The 16,706-nt window shown below is 48.8% G+C and overlaps 1 protein-coding gene across 3 annotated transcripts in view; it reads right to left on the bottom strand.

Annotated features, from left to right (window-relative positions):
* FBXW8 (F-box and WD repeat domain containing 8) overlaps positions 1-16,706 on the bottom strand; it is a 64,002-nt gene that overhangs the window by 1,374 nt on the left and 45,922 nt on the right. For 2 of the 3 annotated variants that reach the window (XM_080986325.1, XM_080986324.1), the window contains 3 exons: positions 10,561-10,688; positions 2,989-3,162; positions 593-709 (listed from right to left, as the gene is read on the bottom strand). In XM_080986325.1, the coding sequence (XP_080842451.1) occupies positions 593-709; positions 2,989-3,162; positions 10,561-10,688 (419 nt within the window). The remainder of the gene's footprint in view (positions 1-592; positions 710-2,988; positions 3,163-10,560; positions 10,689-16,706) is intronic. The other variant, XM_080986326.1, reaches the window with a different exon arrangement.

The raw sequence follows: 16,706 nt of genomic DNA on the forward strand, positions 1-16,706 counted from the left end.
CTTCATATGAAACATTAACATATTAATACAGAAACAAACACATCCTCCTATATTTTTTATTATTATTTACTGAATATATTGGTGGTCTTTTTACCAAGGTAACTGTGAGCAACTTAGACAAAAATCTAAAAGACAGTCCCAAAACATCCCACCACTCAAGGAGGCCACAGATGATTAAGAGCCAAAGGCCTGGCCAAAAAAAGAAATATTTTTGCCTGGAGCCTAAAGGGGACGATGACGCCTGGCCACAGAAAGCTTTTGCAGCACAGGTACTGTGGGACAGATTCGCTCAGTCCCCCAAAGGCCATGGGGAAGAAAGGCAAATCTTTATCCGAGACTGAAAGGCTCCCAGGAGACCTCACTGGAGAGACCATCCCATAGATGGGGAGCCACAACTGAAAGGCCCTTCCTAGGCAATTCCACAGGGTGGTCAACCCAGACATGGCTGCAGTCATTATTCCCATCAATTCTATTAACCCTCCCACCTCAGCTTTGAGCATTCAGGGGCGTGGCCCACTCGCATTCCCTGCTTCTCAGACTCTTGGCTCTCTTTCTGCTTAGTAAAATTGCTGCGCCTGTGGCTGATTCTTACCTTCGATGAGCAGTCAGGTCATCATCCATGATGCTGGCGCCTCGGGGAACCTTCTCGTCAGGGATATTGGCAGTGATGAGGCTGTGGCTGTTGAACCAGATGTGGCGGACAGGGTGCCTGGAGGGAAAAAGGAATGTTGTCGGTGTTTCTGTTTAATTTTTTTTTTAAAAAAAATCTTAATGGGAGTCACGATTAACATTTCTAAATATGACGTGCAAGTTCTTTTAATAGTTTCTCTCCCCACCCCCACCGTTAAAAATGTCTTGTCATTAAAATGCAGAGTTGATTGGAACAAAACTCTACACCCCCACACACATGAAAATGCTAAGTGAAAAAAATGCATTTCCATGCACAAATGACAACATGAATGCTGCATTAGGGGACTGCCCAATATTCATAGCAAAATCAACGTTTGTTATCTGCGTATCAAAACTCAAGTCATTTGCAGGCGGATTTCCTATGGATACAAAATCAACACGCAATGATCCATATGACCGCCCTGAACGATTTGTCTTTTTTTCCACTTTTGAAAAGTAGGGTTGACTCCACCAAAGCCACACTCAAGAGTAGACCTACTGAAACCAACAGCCTTGCATAAATTGTGTCCGCTAACTTCAACAGGTCTACTCAGAGAAACAAACCTGGTGCCCTCCATAGGTTTTGGTCCAGAACTCAGGCTGATGGGAATTGCAATCCAAAAATATCTGGCAGGCAACCAGGTGGCGCTGGTCATTCCAAAAGTCTCCATTTGCTGCTTTTTCTTGTTTTGAGTTAAATGGGTCAGTCCAATGCTGTGGCACTGGAGGGGAAGGGGAGAGAAGGGGGTGGGTCTCCATTCAAGCCAATAATAATACAGTGGTACCTCGAGTTAAGTACTTAATTCGTTCTGGAGGTCCGTTCTTAACCTGAAACTGTTCTTAACCTGAAGCACCACTTTAGCTAATGGGGCCTCCCACTGCTGCCGCGCCGCTGGAGCACAATTTCTGTTCTCATCCTGAAGCAAAGTTCTTACCCTGAGGTACTATTTCTGGGTTAGCGGAGTCTGTAACCTGAAGCGTATGTAACCTAAAGTGTATGTAACCCGAGGTACCACTGTAATAGTATTTTTGCTTTTAGCACCACCCAATGGACAATTGCTGAAGTGCAGTCAGATTCCTGAAGCAGGGCAAGGGGAAAAGGCAGCTTCAGCAGATGCTCTGAGAGCCTCCAAGTGGTGCTGGACTCCGATTCCCATCAGCCCCAGGCAGCATGACCACGGATGATGGGAGATGGAGTCCAACCTGGTTCCCCATACCTGACTTATCAGGGCTGGGGTTATACCTGGTGCTAGTCCTGCCCAGAGAAGAGCCACTTAAATTAATGGACGGAAATCAGGCATCCGAGATCCTTTTAACCAGAGATGCCAGAAGCAGGAGTTAAAAGGTGCACTCAGGTATTTTATTATATTTGTAAAAAAATATTTAGATCCCACTATTCCTAGATAGAGAAAAGAACCCCCACCCCCGAGCAGTTTGCCATTTATACATAAAATCATACAATGAAAACCAGTGGCAAAGAGTTCTGCAGGACTGGCCTGATAACACTCAAGGCTCAGCTTCTAAATGAACCTCGCTGGCACTAGAAATCACCAAACAGTCAATCTGGGCTGTAAGCGTTCAAGCAGCCCCTGTAAGACTTTGGGCAATGCCACCGAGAGTGGAATTAACCATTTGGGAGTCCCAAAGCATGGAACTAGACAAATACATTTCTTCAAAATACATAGCCACACAGAGCAGCCAAGACTATATAACACTGGTCCTGAGAGACCTGCATTGGCTCCCAGTACGTTTCCGAGCACAATTCAAAGTGTTGGTGCTGACCTTTAAAGCCCTAAACGGCCTCGGCCCAGGATACCTGAAGGAGCATCTCCACCCCCATCATTCAGCCCGGACCCTGAGGTCCAGCTCCGAGGGCCTTCCAGCGGTTCCCTCATTGCGAGAAGCAAAGCTACAGGGAACCAGGCAGAGGGCCTTCTCGGTAGTGGCACCCACCCTGTGGAACGCCCTCCCACCAGATGTCAAAGAGAACAACAACTACCAGACTTTTAGACGACATCTGAAGGCAGCCCTGTTTAGGGAAGCTTTTAATGTTTAATGCTGTATTGTGTTTTTAATATTCAGTTGGGAGCCATCCAGAGTGACTGGGGAGAACCAGCCAGATAGGCAGGGTATAAATATTATTATTATTATTATTATTATTATTATTATTGCAGTAGAGTCTCCCCTCACCAAAGCCCCACCTGCCCGCCTCCTTACTTAAAGCAGGTGCTGCTGCTAGTCAGCCTCAGCGTTGCCGCTTAGGCAAGTACCCGCCCCCCCTGCTCTAATGGACCAGCCTCCACCGGCAGCTGACTTTACCTGGCATGGATTTCCCAGAGCTTGGTGCCCATCCTCTGGTCCCACACGCAGACCAGGCCCTCTTCCCCTCCGCTGACGATCTTCCAGTCGTCCATCTGCACAGAAGAGACTCCCAGCTGGTGGCCATAGAGGGAGCAAACGGAGGCGCTTATGCGGAGGTCAAAAACCCTCACCCTAAGACAAAGACAGAAATGCAGTCAAGTCTCGTGTCACTGGCACAACCCCAGAAGAGATGGTTCCAGCAAGATCTACTTGGAACCATGTTAGATTCCGTACGTGCTGACAGCCAGCCTCTCACTAGGTGAGCCATCTATGAGAGGCAGTGTGGTGCAGCGGTTAGAGTGCCAGAATTAAGACCTGGGAGAGCACGGTTCAAATCCCCAAGTCGGCCACAAAGCCTGACCCACTTCGCAGGGTTATTATTGTGGGGATTAACTGAGGAAGGAGAGACCCATGTACACAACCCTGAGCTCCTTGGAGGAAAAAGGTGGGATAGAAACGCCCTAAATGAAATGGATGTTTATACATAAGAACATGGGAAAGAGCCCTGCCGGACCAGGCCAGTGGCTCATCTAGTGGCCAACCGGATGCCCATGGGAAGCTCACAAAGCAGGGCATGAGTGCAACAGTGCTCTCGGCTCGTGATTCGCAGCAACTGGCATTCAGCAACATGTTGCCTCTGAAAGTAGAAGTAGAACCCAGAATCGCCATTGATAGCATTAGCTGCTATGGGAGGGATTCCCAAAGTGCGGTCCACAGACCCCTTCATCCAGGCGGTCAGCAGCACATCTGCAATTAAAAATCACGTAGCACCTAGGACAGCGCATGACAATTGCTACAAGAGGCAGAAGAATCCGTCAACAACCTCAGCAATTTTCAAGTGGGGGAAAATGGTTTGCGGACGGCTGCTCCAATTATTATTATTGTTATAAGTTCCCCACCCATCTGACTGTGTTTCCCCAGTCATTCTGGGTGGCTTCCAACATACAGTGGTACCTTGGGTTACAGATGCTTCAGGTTACAGACACTTCAGGTTACAGATTCCTCTAACCCAGAATTAGTACCTTGGGTTAAGAACTTGACTTCAGAATGAGAACAGAAATCGTGCGGCGGTGGTGCAGTGGTAGTGGGAGGCCCCATTAGCTAAAGTGGTGCTTTAGGTTAAGAACAGTTTCAGGTTAAGAACAGACCTCCAGAACGAATTAAGTTCTTAACCCGAGGTACCACTGTACAGAAAAACACAATAAAACATTAAAAAGCTTCCCTATACAGGGCTGCCTTCAGATGTCTCTATGAATTTGTCTAAACCCCTTAAAATACTTAAGAAGAGCTTTGTTGGATCAAGCCAATGGCCCATCTAGTCCAACATCCTGTTCTCACAGCGGCCAACCAGATGCCACATGGGAAGCCTGCAAGCAGGACCTGAGCGCTCCCCCCACTTTGAATATCAGCTGCTGGCAGTCACAAGGCACACGGCCTCCGGCAATGGAGGCAGAACACAGCCGTTGTGGCTAGTGGCCACGGACAGCCTTCTCTTCTATGAGTTTGTCTAATCCTCTTTTAAAGCCATCCAAGTTGGTGGCAATCATCACTGCCTCCTGAGGGAGCCCAAATTCCACCATTTAAGTCTGCACTAGGGGAAGAACTTATCTCTTCTGTCTTGGACGGCCCATTATTGGACAGTGTAATATGTTGAAACCGTCTTGCTCGGATGAGCAAGCTGGCCGCTGAATTCTGCAACAGCTGAAGTTTCTCCAAACATCTTTAGAGATGCGGGTGATGCTGTGGTCTAAACCACAGAGCCTAGGACTTGCCGATTAGAAGGTCGGCGGTCCGAATCCCCGCAACGGGGTGAGGTCCCGTTGCTCAGTCCCTGCTCCTGCCAACCTAGCAGTTCGAAAGCACAAAGTGCAAGTAGATAAATAGGTACTGCTCCGGCGGGAAGGTAAACGGCGTTTCCGTGTGCTGCTCTGGTTCACCAGAAGTGGCTTAGTCATGCTGGCCACATGACCTGGAAGCTGTATGCCAGCTCCCTCAGCCAATAAAGTGAGATGAGCGCTGCAACCCCAGAGTCGGCTACGACTGGACCTAACGGTCAGGGGTCCTTTACCTTTACCTGTAATGTGTTGCAGTAATCTAACCTAGAGGTCCCCGGAACAGAGATGGAAGAAGTTATTGTGAGCGAAGAATTGATACTTTTGAATTATGGTGCTGGAGGAGACTCTTGAGAGTCCCATGGACTGCAAGAAGATCAAACCTATCCATTCTTAAGGAAATCAGTCCTGAGTGCTCACTGGAAGGACAGATCCTGAAGCTGAGACTCCAATGCTTTGGCCACCTCATGAGAAGAGAAGACTCCCTGGAAAAAACCCTGATGTTGGGAAAGATGGAGGGCACAAGGAGAAGGGGACGACAGAGGACGAGATGGTTGGATAGTGTTCTCGAAGCTACCAGCATGAGTTTGACCAAACTGCGGGAGGCAGTGGAAGACAGAAGTGCCTGGCGTGCTTTGGTCCATGGGGTCACAAAGAGTCGGACACGACTAAACAACAACAACAACACTCATGAACCCCTCTCTCTGTGCTTCCTCCAGGGAACTGAGGGGCATTATGAATATACACCGCAGCTTAGCAAAAACACCCAAGGAAGGTGTGACGTGGAGTCAGTCAGGGGTGCGGCCTGGGGAGGCAGAGAGGCTGGGAGGGCTGCCTCTCCGCCTGAGGTGTCCCACTGCTGGGCTCAAAGAGGCTGTCCGAGAGTTGAGCAAGTGGATGGATGCAGGAGGTAGGGCTTAGCAGTTTGATCATCCAAAACCGCTGAAGATGAAATCATTGCAGATTGCCAAAAGGGTGTGTGTGTGTGTGTGTGTGTGTGTGTGTGTGTGTGTAACAACAACAGAGCCCAGAGAGTCAAGCGGGAACTGCCACAGAGGCTGCTGGAAAAGGAATGGAAGCTAATCCTTGGGAAATGATGAACTGCGGAAGCTGGGAGGCCCGAGCGGATGACAGGAGGACCCTCCCTGTGCCAGCACTTCCAATGTTCAGGATCCCTGCTCCGATCTGGAGGCTGTTCCAAAGAAACAAATCCAAAGCTTCCCCTCCTTCCCTCCCTCCTCCCCACATTGCCCTTCTCTAATGAAACCGCTCGGCAGGAGCCTGGGAATAGCTCCGTTCCGACAATTAGAACAAAAAGGAGGACAAAGGCTTCCGACCGGGTGGCATCCATCTGACAGGCTGGAGAAGGGAAATGAGCGTGCTCAGGCAGGCTGGGCCACGCGCAACACCTCCGCTGCCGCTTGTCAGAGCATCCACAGATGGAGTAAACAAAGCCTGTCTCCCGCTCTTCCTCTTGCCTGGGTGGGGGGCTGCGCAGAGCTCGGCACTGGGCGAAACCGAAGCGCTGCTTCCAAGCCCCCGTCCATGACAGCGTGCGGCCTGGCGAGCTGCCCGCCGGCGTCGCGTATGATAATCAGGCCGCCTTCCATCTACCGAGCCCTGGCTGAGTCGTCGTGGTTTCATTTGCAAGGACCCGGCTTCCAGGCATCCGTTCCCGGGGGCGGGGGGGGGGGCGGGGAAGACACTTTTCGGGTTGTTGTTGCTTTTGTGCGGCGGGTAAGTCTTACCAACTACTTCTCCCAGTCTTTGGCTACCAATGCCAGAGCATTGTGGTTCCGCAATGATTGAACCTTGAAAAGGATGGAATTAGGGAGCTGGGTTTAGGATTTAGGGACCTGGGAATCTCAGGTGCTGTCTTCTCTCTCCCCCCCCCCCCCCCAGCTATGAAACTCACTGGGTGATCTTTAGGCAGTTACTACCTGTTACTTAACCTACCTCACAGGGTTGCTGCTGCTGTTTTTTAAATTAGTTTTTATTAACGACTGTGTGTTAGAAAACATAGAACTACGCTATATCGCCAACCAAGTGCACCACATAATCCCACACATCCTGGAAGGTGAAACGAAACAATGGGTGCACTTGGAGGTAGATAAAACCAGAAAAACCCCCACTATGGCGTACCCGTTCCTCGAAAACGAACTAAGGAAAATTCCTGCAACACTAAACAGGTTTACACAGCCCATGCTTAAAGGAAAACTGGCCCAAACCCCATCCTCACTGATTCCCCCGGCTCACAAGGTGGTTGTGAGGGCAAAAGGGGGAAGAAAGAAACATGCATACTGCTCTGAATTGTGTGCAAGAAATAAATATAAATTTAAATGAAATGAAGCAAGTATCTAGTCCTCAGGCCCATGGGGAGAGGCTTGGAAGTACAGTGGCACCTTGGGTTACAGACGCTTCAGGTTACAGACTCCGCTAACCCAGAAATAGTACCTCGGGTTAAGAACTTTGCTTCAGGATGAGAACAGAAATGGTGCGGTGGTGGTGCGGAGGCAGCAGGAGGCCCCATTAGCTAAAGTGGTGCTTCAGGTTAAGAACAGTTTCAGGTTAAGAACGGACCTCCGGAACAAATTAAGTTCTTAACCCAAGGTACCACTGTATGGACAACGTCCGATAACTCCCAGAAGCTGGAGAGAGGCTAAGTGCTTAAATATGTTTCCATTTTTAATTGTGTTGCTTTATCCCTGATGTGTTTCCTGCCCTGAGTTTCTTTGGGAAGACGGGTGGGAAATAAATTTAAACCCTCCTCCTCCGGTGCACAGGAGATGGTGCTTTACAGCTACACAAAACCACTTGACCCTGAGTTTGGAGGAAAGGAGAGCAAAAGGTGACACGAAGGAAGTGTAAAAGAAATTATGTACAGCATGGAGAAAGAAGGTAGAGGAAAGTTTCTGTCCTTACCACCCCCACCCCCCGATTCTCCTAACACAAGAACTTGTGTTCTTCTTCATGTGCCTCCTCCACGAGAGGTCTGGAAAGTGGCAACACAAGAACCTTTTGTACGGTGGCTGCCCATTTGTGAAATGCTCTCGCCAGGGAGGTTCACCTGGCACCTTCATTATACACTTTTAGGTGCCAGGCAAAAATAGACAGACAGACAGACAGACAGACAGACAGACAGATAGATAGATAGATAGATAGATAGACAGACAGAGATAGTCGTACCTCGGAAGTCGAACGCCTTGTGACATTTTGGATCTCCTGAACGCCGCAAACCTGGAAGTGAGTGTTCCGGTTTGCTGACATTCTTTGGAACCCAAATGACAGACGCGAGTTCCGATTGGCTGCAGGAGCATCCTTGGTTTCCGAATGTTTTGGAAGTCGAATGGTTTTCCAGAACGGATTCCCTTTGACTTCCGAGGTACGCCTGTACTCAGGATCGATTTGAAAAAGCACTTCTTCACCCAGCACAAAGTTGAATGATGGAACTAGCTCCTGCAGAAGGCAGTTAGGCTCTGAAAATCCAGAAAGGGGAAACAACATGCCTTTGAATCTGATCCCGGACCAAAGTGCCACCTGAGGCCTGATGCATGGGGGGGGGGAGCAAGGTAGAGGGAGGGAGACAGGTGTGTGAGAAGGGGAGAAGGAAAGAGCAGGGAGCTATTACCCAGCTGGCCTTTGGCCACCGTGCGACATCCCTTTGGTGCGGTGTGCTGGACCATTTAAATAATTAACACCCTGTCTCTCCCCCCGCCCAAAAAAAGGAAGAAAAAGAAAAGGTGGCAGGGAGGAGGGGGAATCTAAAAATTGGATGCGGAGGGACGTGGGGTTTGTTGGTTTTTTTTGAAAAAGCACTCTAATCTTTACAAGCTGATGACTCTGAGCGCTTCTATGTCTGCCAACAGACACTGAGCGGTGGAGGGGGGGAGAGGGGGGGGGAGAGACGTAAGACTGGCCAAGATGAGGAGATAAAGGGGTGGGGAGCCGCAAATCAGCTAAATAGGATCTGGAATTCATTCACGTGAAAATCCTTTTTTGTTTTGGCCACCTGAGAGACATCAACTGAAACCCAACCTACATGATTGCCACTGTTTGGTGGCGGTGATGCCGAGGGGGTGGGGGTGGGTTCTCTTTTTGGCACGTGTGATTCTCCCTTAGGTTATTTCCCTACTTCAAAATTTCAGGAAGTGAGGTTTAAAATGCCAAACTCATTTCTTTCTCCTTTTTTTCCATGAGTGTCCGCAGGAAAGAGGAGGGCCTCGTTCCAAGAGGCCTCGCTGGGCAGTACACCAACTGTGTCCACCAAATGGCTTAAAAAATATATATTATTTTGGGGGGGTGGGGAGAAGAGGAATAAAGGAGGGACTCTTCCCGCAGAGCTTGCAAAACAACGACAGAACAAAGCAAAGCGAGGTGTGCTGTCCAGCCATGACCTAATATCGCATCTGATTTTCTGAAAAGTTTATGCAGACTCTTGCCTCTGGTGTGCAGAGGTGGGGTGGGGTGCCAAGATCCAGGCCGGCCCAAGACATTTGGGAAGGTGTTGTACCTTGGTGGCAGAGCATCAACCCCCAACGGCATCTTCAGGCAGGGCTGGGAAATACTCCTGCCTGAAATCCCCCCAAGAGCTGCTGCCAGTCAGTGTAGACCAGGGATGCCCAACAGGCCGATTGCGATCTACTGGTAGATCCTCGCGAGGTTTTGGTAGATCGTGGTCGATCTCTGGATCCCTTTAAATAGCGTCATTAAAACTGACTCCTGCCCCGCCCCCTCGCCCCGCCCTCCATTGTTGTATGATCTCTGGAAGGGAAGACGGAGCTTTCTCTGTGCTGCTGTTTTGATCCATTTGTGAGTGAGTAAAAAAACAGGGCTTTTCACCTCCCTAAAAAAAGCACTCAACAACTTTGAGCTGAAACCCCCCACCCCCCCCAAAAAAGGGTAGATGACTGTCAGTTTTTAATTCTGAAAGTAGATGGCAGTCTCTTGAGAGTTGGCCACCCCTGGTGTAGACAATACTGAGCTAGATGGACCAAGGGTCTGACTCAGTGTAAAGCAGCTTCCTGTGTTTTGGTACCGGATGAAAATTACAAGATGGCGCCTCTCTGCCGCAGTCCACATGCAAGAGTCCACCAGACTGGTTGATTCGTGTTACTGGGTGCACTGTGGTTCAGAGCAGCATGACAGGTTTGGAGGCCCAGGACAAACTGCCTTTCCCCTTAGCAACCTGCCCAGTTCATCTGAGGCCCTTCTCTGCATGCCACCTATAAGGGAAGTCTGGAGGTTGAACACGGCCCTTTCTGTAGTAACCCCCAAGTCTATGGAATGCTGTGCCTCAGGAAGCCTGCCTGGTACCTACTCTCTTTTTGTCCTAGGCACCAGGCAAATACATTTTTTGTTTCCTGGGCACCTGGGTGGTATCCATCGTTGAATGTTTTTATTCTGTTTCTGATGTGTATATTTTTATTTACTGGATTCTATTCTCGCAAATTGATTCGGAACTTTTGGGTTGTATACAGTGTTAGTCCTACTCAGAGTAAACCCATCAACATGAATGGGCCTAAGTGAGCCTCGCCCGTTAATTTTCAACGGGTCTTTGAGTAGGACTAGCGTTGGAGGCAACCCTTTTTATGTGTGGGAAGCAAAATAAAAAGTTTGATAAAGCTAACCTGACCAAATGGGCCGCACACAGCTCAACGTGTGCCGTGTGGGGTCCCCTGCCCCACCTCCTTGGGTGTACCTTCTGTCCTTGTTCCCAGCCACCAGCAGGGAGGGAGGGCTGTCCCGGAGATTGACGCAGGAGAAGTCCCCCAAGGAGCTTCCGAGCTGCGCTGTGCACTGTCCCGTTTCCAAGTTGTAGAGAAGGATCTGGGGGGAAAGAACACACCATGGGAATGCAGATTGTCAACCAAGGGTTAGGGGAAAGGGTGGGGATCTTCTGGCCTTGCAGGCCAGTCTTCGCCTGCCAGGGGGTCCAAAGTGGCCTGCATAGCTATTCCCTCCCCCCGCCAAACCTACCTATCCATTAGGTGACATCACTGGGTGATGTCAACCAAGGGGTGGGAGGGTGGAGTTCAATTCTGCTGGGGTCTGCTCTGCCAGTGCATTCCCTGCAAGGATTGTGGTGACCAAGCAGACCCCTGCAGCAAGCAAGACTGCACCCTCCAGGGCCTTGAGGGGTGGGGGAGATAAGGCCAGAGAAGGTTCCCCAGTCCTAAGTGAGATGGCTCGGTAGAGCATGAGACTCTTAATCTCAGGGTCATGGGTTTGAGCCCCAGGTTGAGTGAAAGATTCCTGCATTACGGGGGTTAGACTAGATGGCCATCATGGTCTCTTCCAACTCTACAATTCTATGATTAAGAATCTGTCTCTCTGATTAAGAAAAACCAGGAGTTAGGACTGGTTCCTCTCCCCCAGGAGGTTCCTTTCCTCTTTGTGCCCTTCCAGCAACTATAGACTTGTTATCTCTTAAAATTAACAATATTGGGGGACTATATAACATTGAAAGCTGTCTTATACTGAGGCCACCCTGAGCCAGGGACCTTCTGCATGCAAAGCAGATTCCCTATCACTAAGTTACAACACTTCCCCAATGAGAAATTAAATTTAACTTATAACAGGGGCTGAATTGCCGGCACAACCATACACAGTATTATTTGAATATGTTGAGGATCTGCTTTTGCAGAATTGATAATGTGTTTGCTAACAGCTGCTCCTACAGCAAAATGCTATAATGGAGTGCTATCCCTGTGTTAGAAGATTGGAATGGGAGACTATAGGAATTGGCTAATTGGCTCATATGATAAAACTAACTAACCTTGCAAGAGTGAGATAAAGGAGTCAACCTAAGACGTGAGAAAATATCTAGCCATATACCGTATTTTTCTGTGTATGACACCCCCTGTTTCTGGGGACTCCAAATTAAGAAAATGGGGGGAATTGTATCCATGTATAAGACAACCCCCAATTTTAAACATATTTTTTAAAGAAAAAAAAACCTAGTCTTATACACGGAAACAATTTATAGCTCAGATATTGAGAGGGTTGTAGCCAATGTTAATGGCTGCCAGAGCAGACCCACTGAATTAATGAACCTGACTTACTTAGGCTGGTTAATTCCAATGGGTCTCCTCTGAGTAGGCCTTAGTTGGCTACAACCCAAGGTCTCTCATTTCCGTGATTGATTTCACTTGCTTGCTTGGCTTTAATGTATTTTTATGTGTTAAAAATGAATTAAGCATACTTATACATGGGTAGGTGTATACCTGTACAAGTAGATACCGATACTTATATATTGCAATCAAATAAAAATAGGAGGAAGAAAAAGAAGAATTTATATCCCTTTATTATTAACTGTAAAACAGTCCTAAGGGAGGATCACAGCATGCACATCTAATATCACCTATGCATACAAAGACATGTTCTGCCATCTGTTGAAAAAAGTCAAGGCTGATCTTCAAACGTTGCAGAAAAGCATCTTCATATGGCTCCGAAATCAATCAGTGATGGCGGCAGCCTAACATGCAGGGGAAGCGTGTTCAATCAAGAGGGTTCCACCACCAAGAAGGCCCTGCTGACAGTCCCCAACATCTAGACTCATTAGATGTCCGATGCTAACCCTTTCCTCCCCAGCTGTGACTCCCCCATAAATGGTCTCCCATTAAACCATTTAGACAATTAAAAAACACCTCCTATTAGCTTCAAGAGAAGCATTAATTATGGCACAGGGGAGAAGTGAGGAGCAGAGGCCGAAGGTCAGACAAAGAGGTCCCTGGAGCCATATCCAACACGTGGACTGGAAGTTCCGCACTCTGGCTAAAGAGGGAGAAAGTCAGCTGGGGCTAGTTAGGTTTGATCCTGTTGACAAATTTGCTGAGAGTCCCAAGCGCTGGGTGCCAAGGAGGCACCCATCTCAGTCTGAAGATCTAAGATGGCAGCAGCGGCGACTCAACAAGATTGAAGGCAGGTTCACAGGGAACCTTTCAATTTCAGAACCGAGGGCTCAGCCAGGAACGCGCCTACCAAACAAACAAACAAAGGCATCCCAGTTTACCACCAGAAATCAAAAAGCTTCTGGACCTGAAGCGGGGACTGATCTCCCCAAACGCTGAATAATTCAACGCGCCCCAAACGCCTTAAGACGGCCTTCGCCGCGACTTTGAGTTAAAGCCCTGGGAGATTAGCAAAGCACAGCATCCATTTCACGGGCGGGTTCTGCTCCGCGTTACAAGTCCCTTAACGACCTTTACCGCCTCGCCCCCCCCCCTCGCTCTTTTAATAAGGCTGAGCAAATGGGACTTCATTTTCGCCGGTTGTTACAGGAGAGCAAAATCAATTATTTATGCCCTGGCTTTCCCTTTTGTTCAGGCAACGCATTAGTCTAATGCCACCTCACCACGACGCAAGTTGGGCGAGCTGAGACCTTTGGCCTTTGCTGGACTGGGGGGCGGGTCAGCAAGGGTGGGGGGTGCATGGGGAGAGAGATGCAGGCAAAGGGGGAGAAATGCAATTTAGGGGATAAGGAGATACGGGCTTTAATCCAGAGATGAGGAACCCGTGGCCCTTCAATTTCTGGGGGACTCCGGCTCCTATTAGCCCAAGCCAGCATGGCCAATGGCCAGGGATGATGAGAGATGTAGTTCGGCATCATTTAGAGGGCACCAGGTTGGGGAAGGCGGCGTTGGCTCAATAACTAAGGTTGCAGCCATGCAAACAGTTAAAGCAGGCTTCCTCAACCTCGGACCTCCAGATGTTTTTGGCCTACAACTCCCATGATCCCTAGCTAGCAGGACCAGTGGTCAGGGATGATGGGAACTGTAGTCTCAAAACATCTGGAGGGCCGAGGTTGAGGAAGCCTGAGTTAAAGGTACATTTATTCAGGACGGATAAAAGACAAGACTTTTTCATGCAGTGCAATGTTAAACTATGGAACTCACTTCCCCAGGAGGCAGTGATGGCCACCAATCTGGGTGGTTTTAAGAGAGGACTGGGCAAATTCATGAAGGGAAGGCTATTGATGGCTACCAGCCACAATGGCTATGCTCTGTCTCCATGGCTGGAGGCAGAAATGCTTCTGAATACTGGAAGCCACAGGAGGGGAGGGGGCTCTTGTGTTTGAATCCTGCTTGCAGGTTTCCCACAGGCATCTGGCCGACCGCTGTGAGAACAGGATGCTGGACTAGACGGGTCACTGGCCTGATCCAGCAGGATTTGTCTTATGTTCTTATTCCATTTTAACAGCCTTGGCTCCCCACAAAGGATCTTGGGAACTTTAGGCTGCCCCTCACAGAGCTCCAGTTGCCAGGACCCTCAAACTACAGTTCCCAGGATCCTATTCTGCTGGGGGGGACGGGGACGAGAGCTATGACTATGAAAGCCGTAGAAGAGTGCTTTGAACGTGCCGAGTGATCGTGGCTTAAGTGCACATCCAGCATTATTGGGGGCTTATTCCTGCGGCCTTCCTGGTGATATTGGACTCCAACCTGCGTCAGCCCCATGCAGTGTGTGTGGCTAATCATCACATCGGCTGGCTAAACACACACACACAGAGCTTGGAGATAAGGTGATTTGTTTGATTATAAGATTACAGATGAGCTAATATTCGAAGGACCAAGATCAACGAGAGAGAGAGAGAAAATTGGGGGTGGGAAACAGTAAACCTATCCAGAAGAAGCAGTTATGGGGGGGAGGGGGGATGAGAGGTGTGTGTGGAATAATAAAAAAAGAGGGCATAAAGCAGTTAATATGTATGAATAATGGATGTTTGATTTAAAAGCCGTTTACTCCAACATGATGTAATTTTTTGACAGCCGGCCAGCCAGACTATCTTGCGGCTCCGTGCCAGGGGGGAGTCAGCGTTCTAGCGCAGGGAATGCTACCTCATCGAGGATCACGCGGGCGGCGCGGCGGGGAGGGACGCACATCAACTTCCTTGCCATCCCAAAAGTGACTTTCCGTACACATACACACTCTCTTCTCACTCAGGGGCCGAGCATACCTGCCGCCCGCTCAGAGGAGGCCACCTTGGGAAATCAGGCGAAGCGGCAGTCCGCCTTCCCAGCCTACGGCAAGGCTAGATGCTCACGGTGCAATGATAATTCTTCGCAGCACCTCCGTGCAAATTAACAGAGATGCTATTTTCAAAACAAAAACACTCAGGTTTCTGGGGGGTTTCCCCCCCTTTCCTTTTTAAAGTTTGAAAAAGAGAGAGAGAGTGTGTCAAAGTGGCCGGCACAAAGCTGCCATCGCCAAACCGAGCCAGGAGTGAGCCCGGATGTCGGTGGTGAATTTTGCCAAAGCACCTGCAGCTCCTGCTGCTTCTGCCCTGGACCTCGTTTCCCTGCATGCTGCCTTGCCAAGCGGAGTGGGCGACCGAGCCAGGCTGGGGTTAAGATGCGGACAGATGTCTGCCAGAGGCAAGGAAGGAGGTTGCAAAACACATTTAACCTATGGACAAAGGCAAAGTGGGGAGAGAGCAGCCGCCCAACGCTGTGGTCATTTCTCTCACTGAGATGCGAGCGGCAAAACAAGGACTACAAGCTCAGGGACTTGCTCTGCTGCGTTTAGAGCATTAAACTGGGGTCTGTGGACCCCCAGCAGCCCACGGGATTCATGTAGCATGTCCGTGGATTTGTGGTCAAAGGCACACTAAATATACATATTGGTTTCCGATTGCATTTTCATTACTTCTTTTATTTCTTTCATTGTATTGCACTTTGAATTCCATGGGATTCAGAGGGCAACAGAGTAAACTATAATATCTAAGAAACAAAATAAGTGATTAAAAATGCATATTAAAATCAGCCAGGATCTAGCAGGCAGAAAAACCATTAAGTGGTCCAGCAAGAGACCCCCAGCAACTTTCAAGTGGTTCTGCGGGGAGGCGGGCAGGGAGATTTAAGGAACCACTGTTCTAGAATATATCCAAAGGACTATCAATTATGTTATGAAAGACCAGTATCTATTTCCCTTAGTAACAATGAGGGCTAGAAACTTTCTCACTTTTTAAAGTGAACTTTATAGCCTTGGGATTCTGCGAGATCTACTGGACAGCTCCATGGTGAATCATAGAAGCACAGTATTGCAGAGCTGGAAGGGACCCCAAGGATCATCTAGTCCAACCCCCTGCAATGCAGGAATCTCAGCTAAAGCATCCATAAATATAATGAAACAAATTAATTAAGGAGACTAGTTTTTAGACAATGGGGCTGAAAATCAAGGGCACAACATACACACATTTCTGTGAGGCTGTTTTGGTTCTGCTGTGCTGCAGCGATAGGGGAGCAATACAAGAAAAGGCTTCTTCTAAGAATAAACAGCAGCTTTCAATATTTAAATTTTTAGGTTCTCAAAACAGCATCCACAGAAGATTAGCATCCAAGTTATATCAACCAACTGGCAAAAAGACACATCAGCAAACCAGTAAGTCTTTGATCGGTTATCAGAGCAACGTAAAATAAAGGGCTGGTGTGATTTTTATGGCACAAAAAAAGAAGCACATCGTCTCGACAAGCGAGCTCCTGCTCATCCAGTCCTTCTGCCAACCAAGTGCAGCACCTTGGCCCAGGAAACCAAAAATGAAACATGACTGCCGAGCGGGGGAGACGGCTCCATCCCTCCAAAACAGGCCAAAATGCAGCGATACGTCTCTCGCATCAACCTGGAGATTGATCATCGCCTCCTGACCACCATAATCAACCCATGCAAAGTCCCTTCACGTCTGGGGAATAATTATCATAATAGACATTCGTAATTAAGTTTCCGGCGTGATGTCAGCCGGAGCGGGAACGCCAAGCAAGCCGGTGTCCTTGTCAGAGACATCCTAACCGTCTGGGTTCCTTCGGCCCCGTTCCCCCTCATTAGCATACATGCCCCTCGCGAACCATC

The sequence above is a fragment of the Podarcis pityusensis genome (genome assembly GCF_964106645.2).
Source record: "Podarcis pityusensis genome assembly, chromosome: 16".
NCBI lineage: Eukaryota > Metazoa > Chordata > Lepidosauria > Squamata > Lacertidae > Podarcis > Podarcis pityusensis.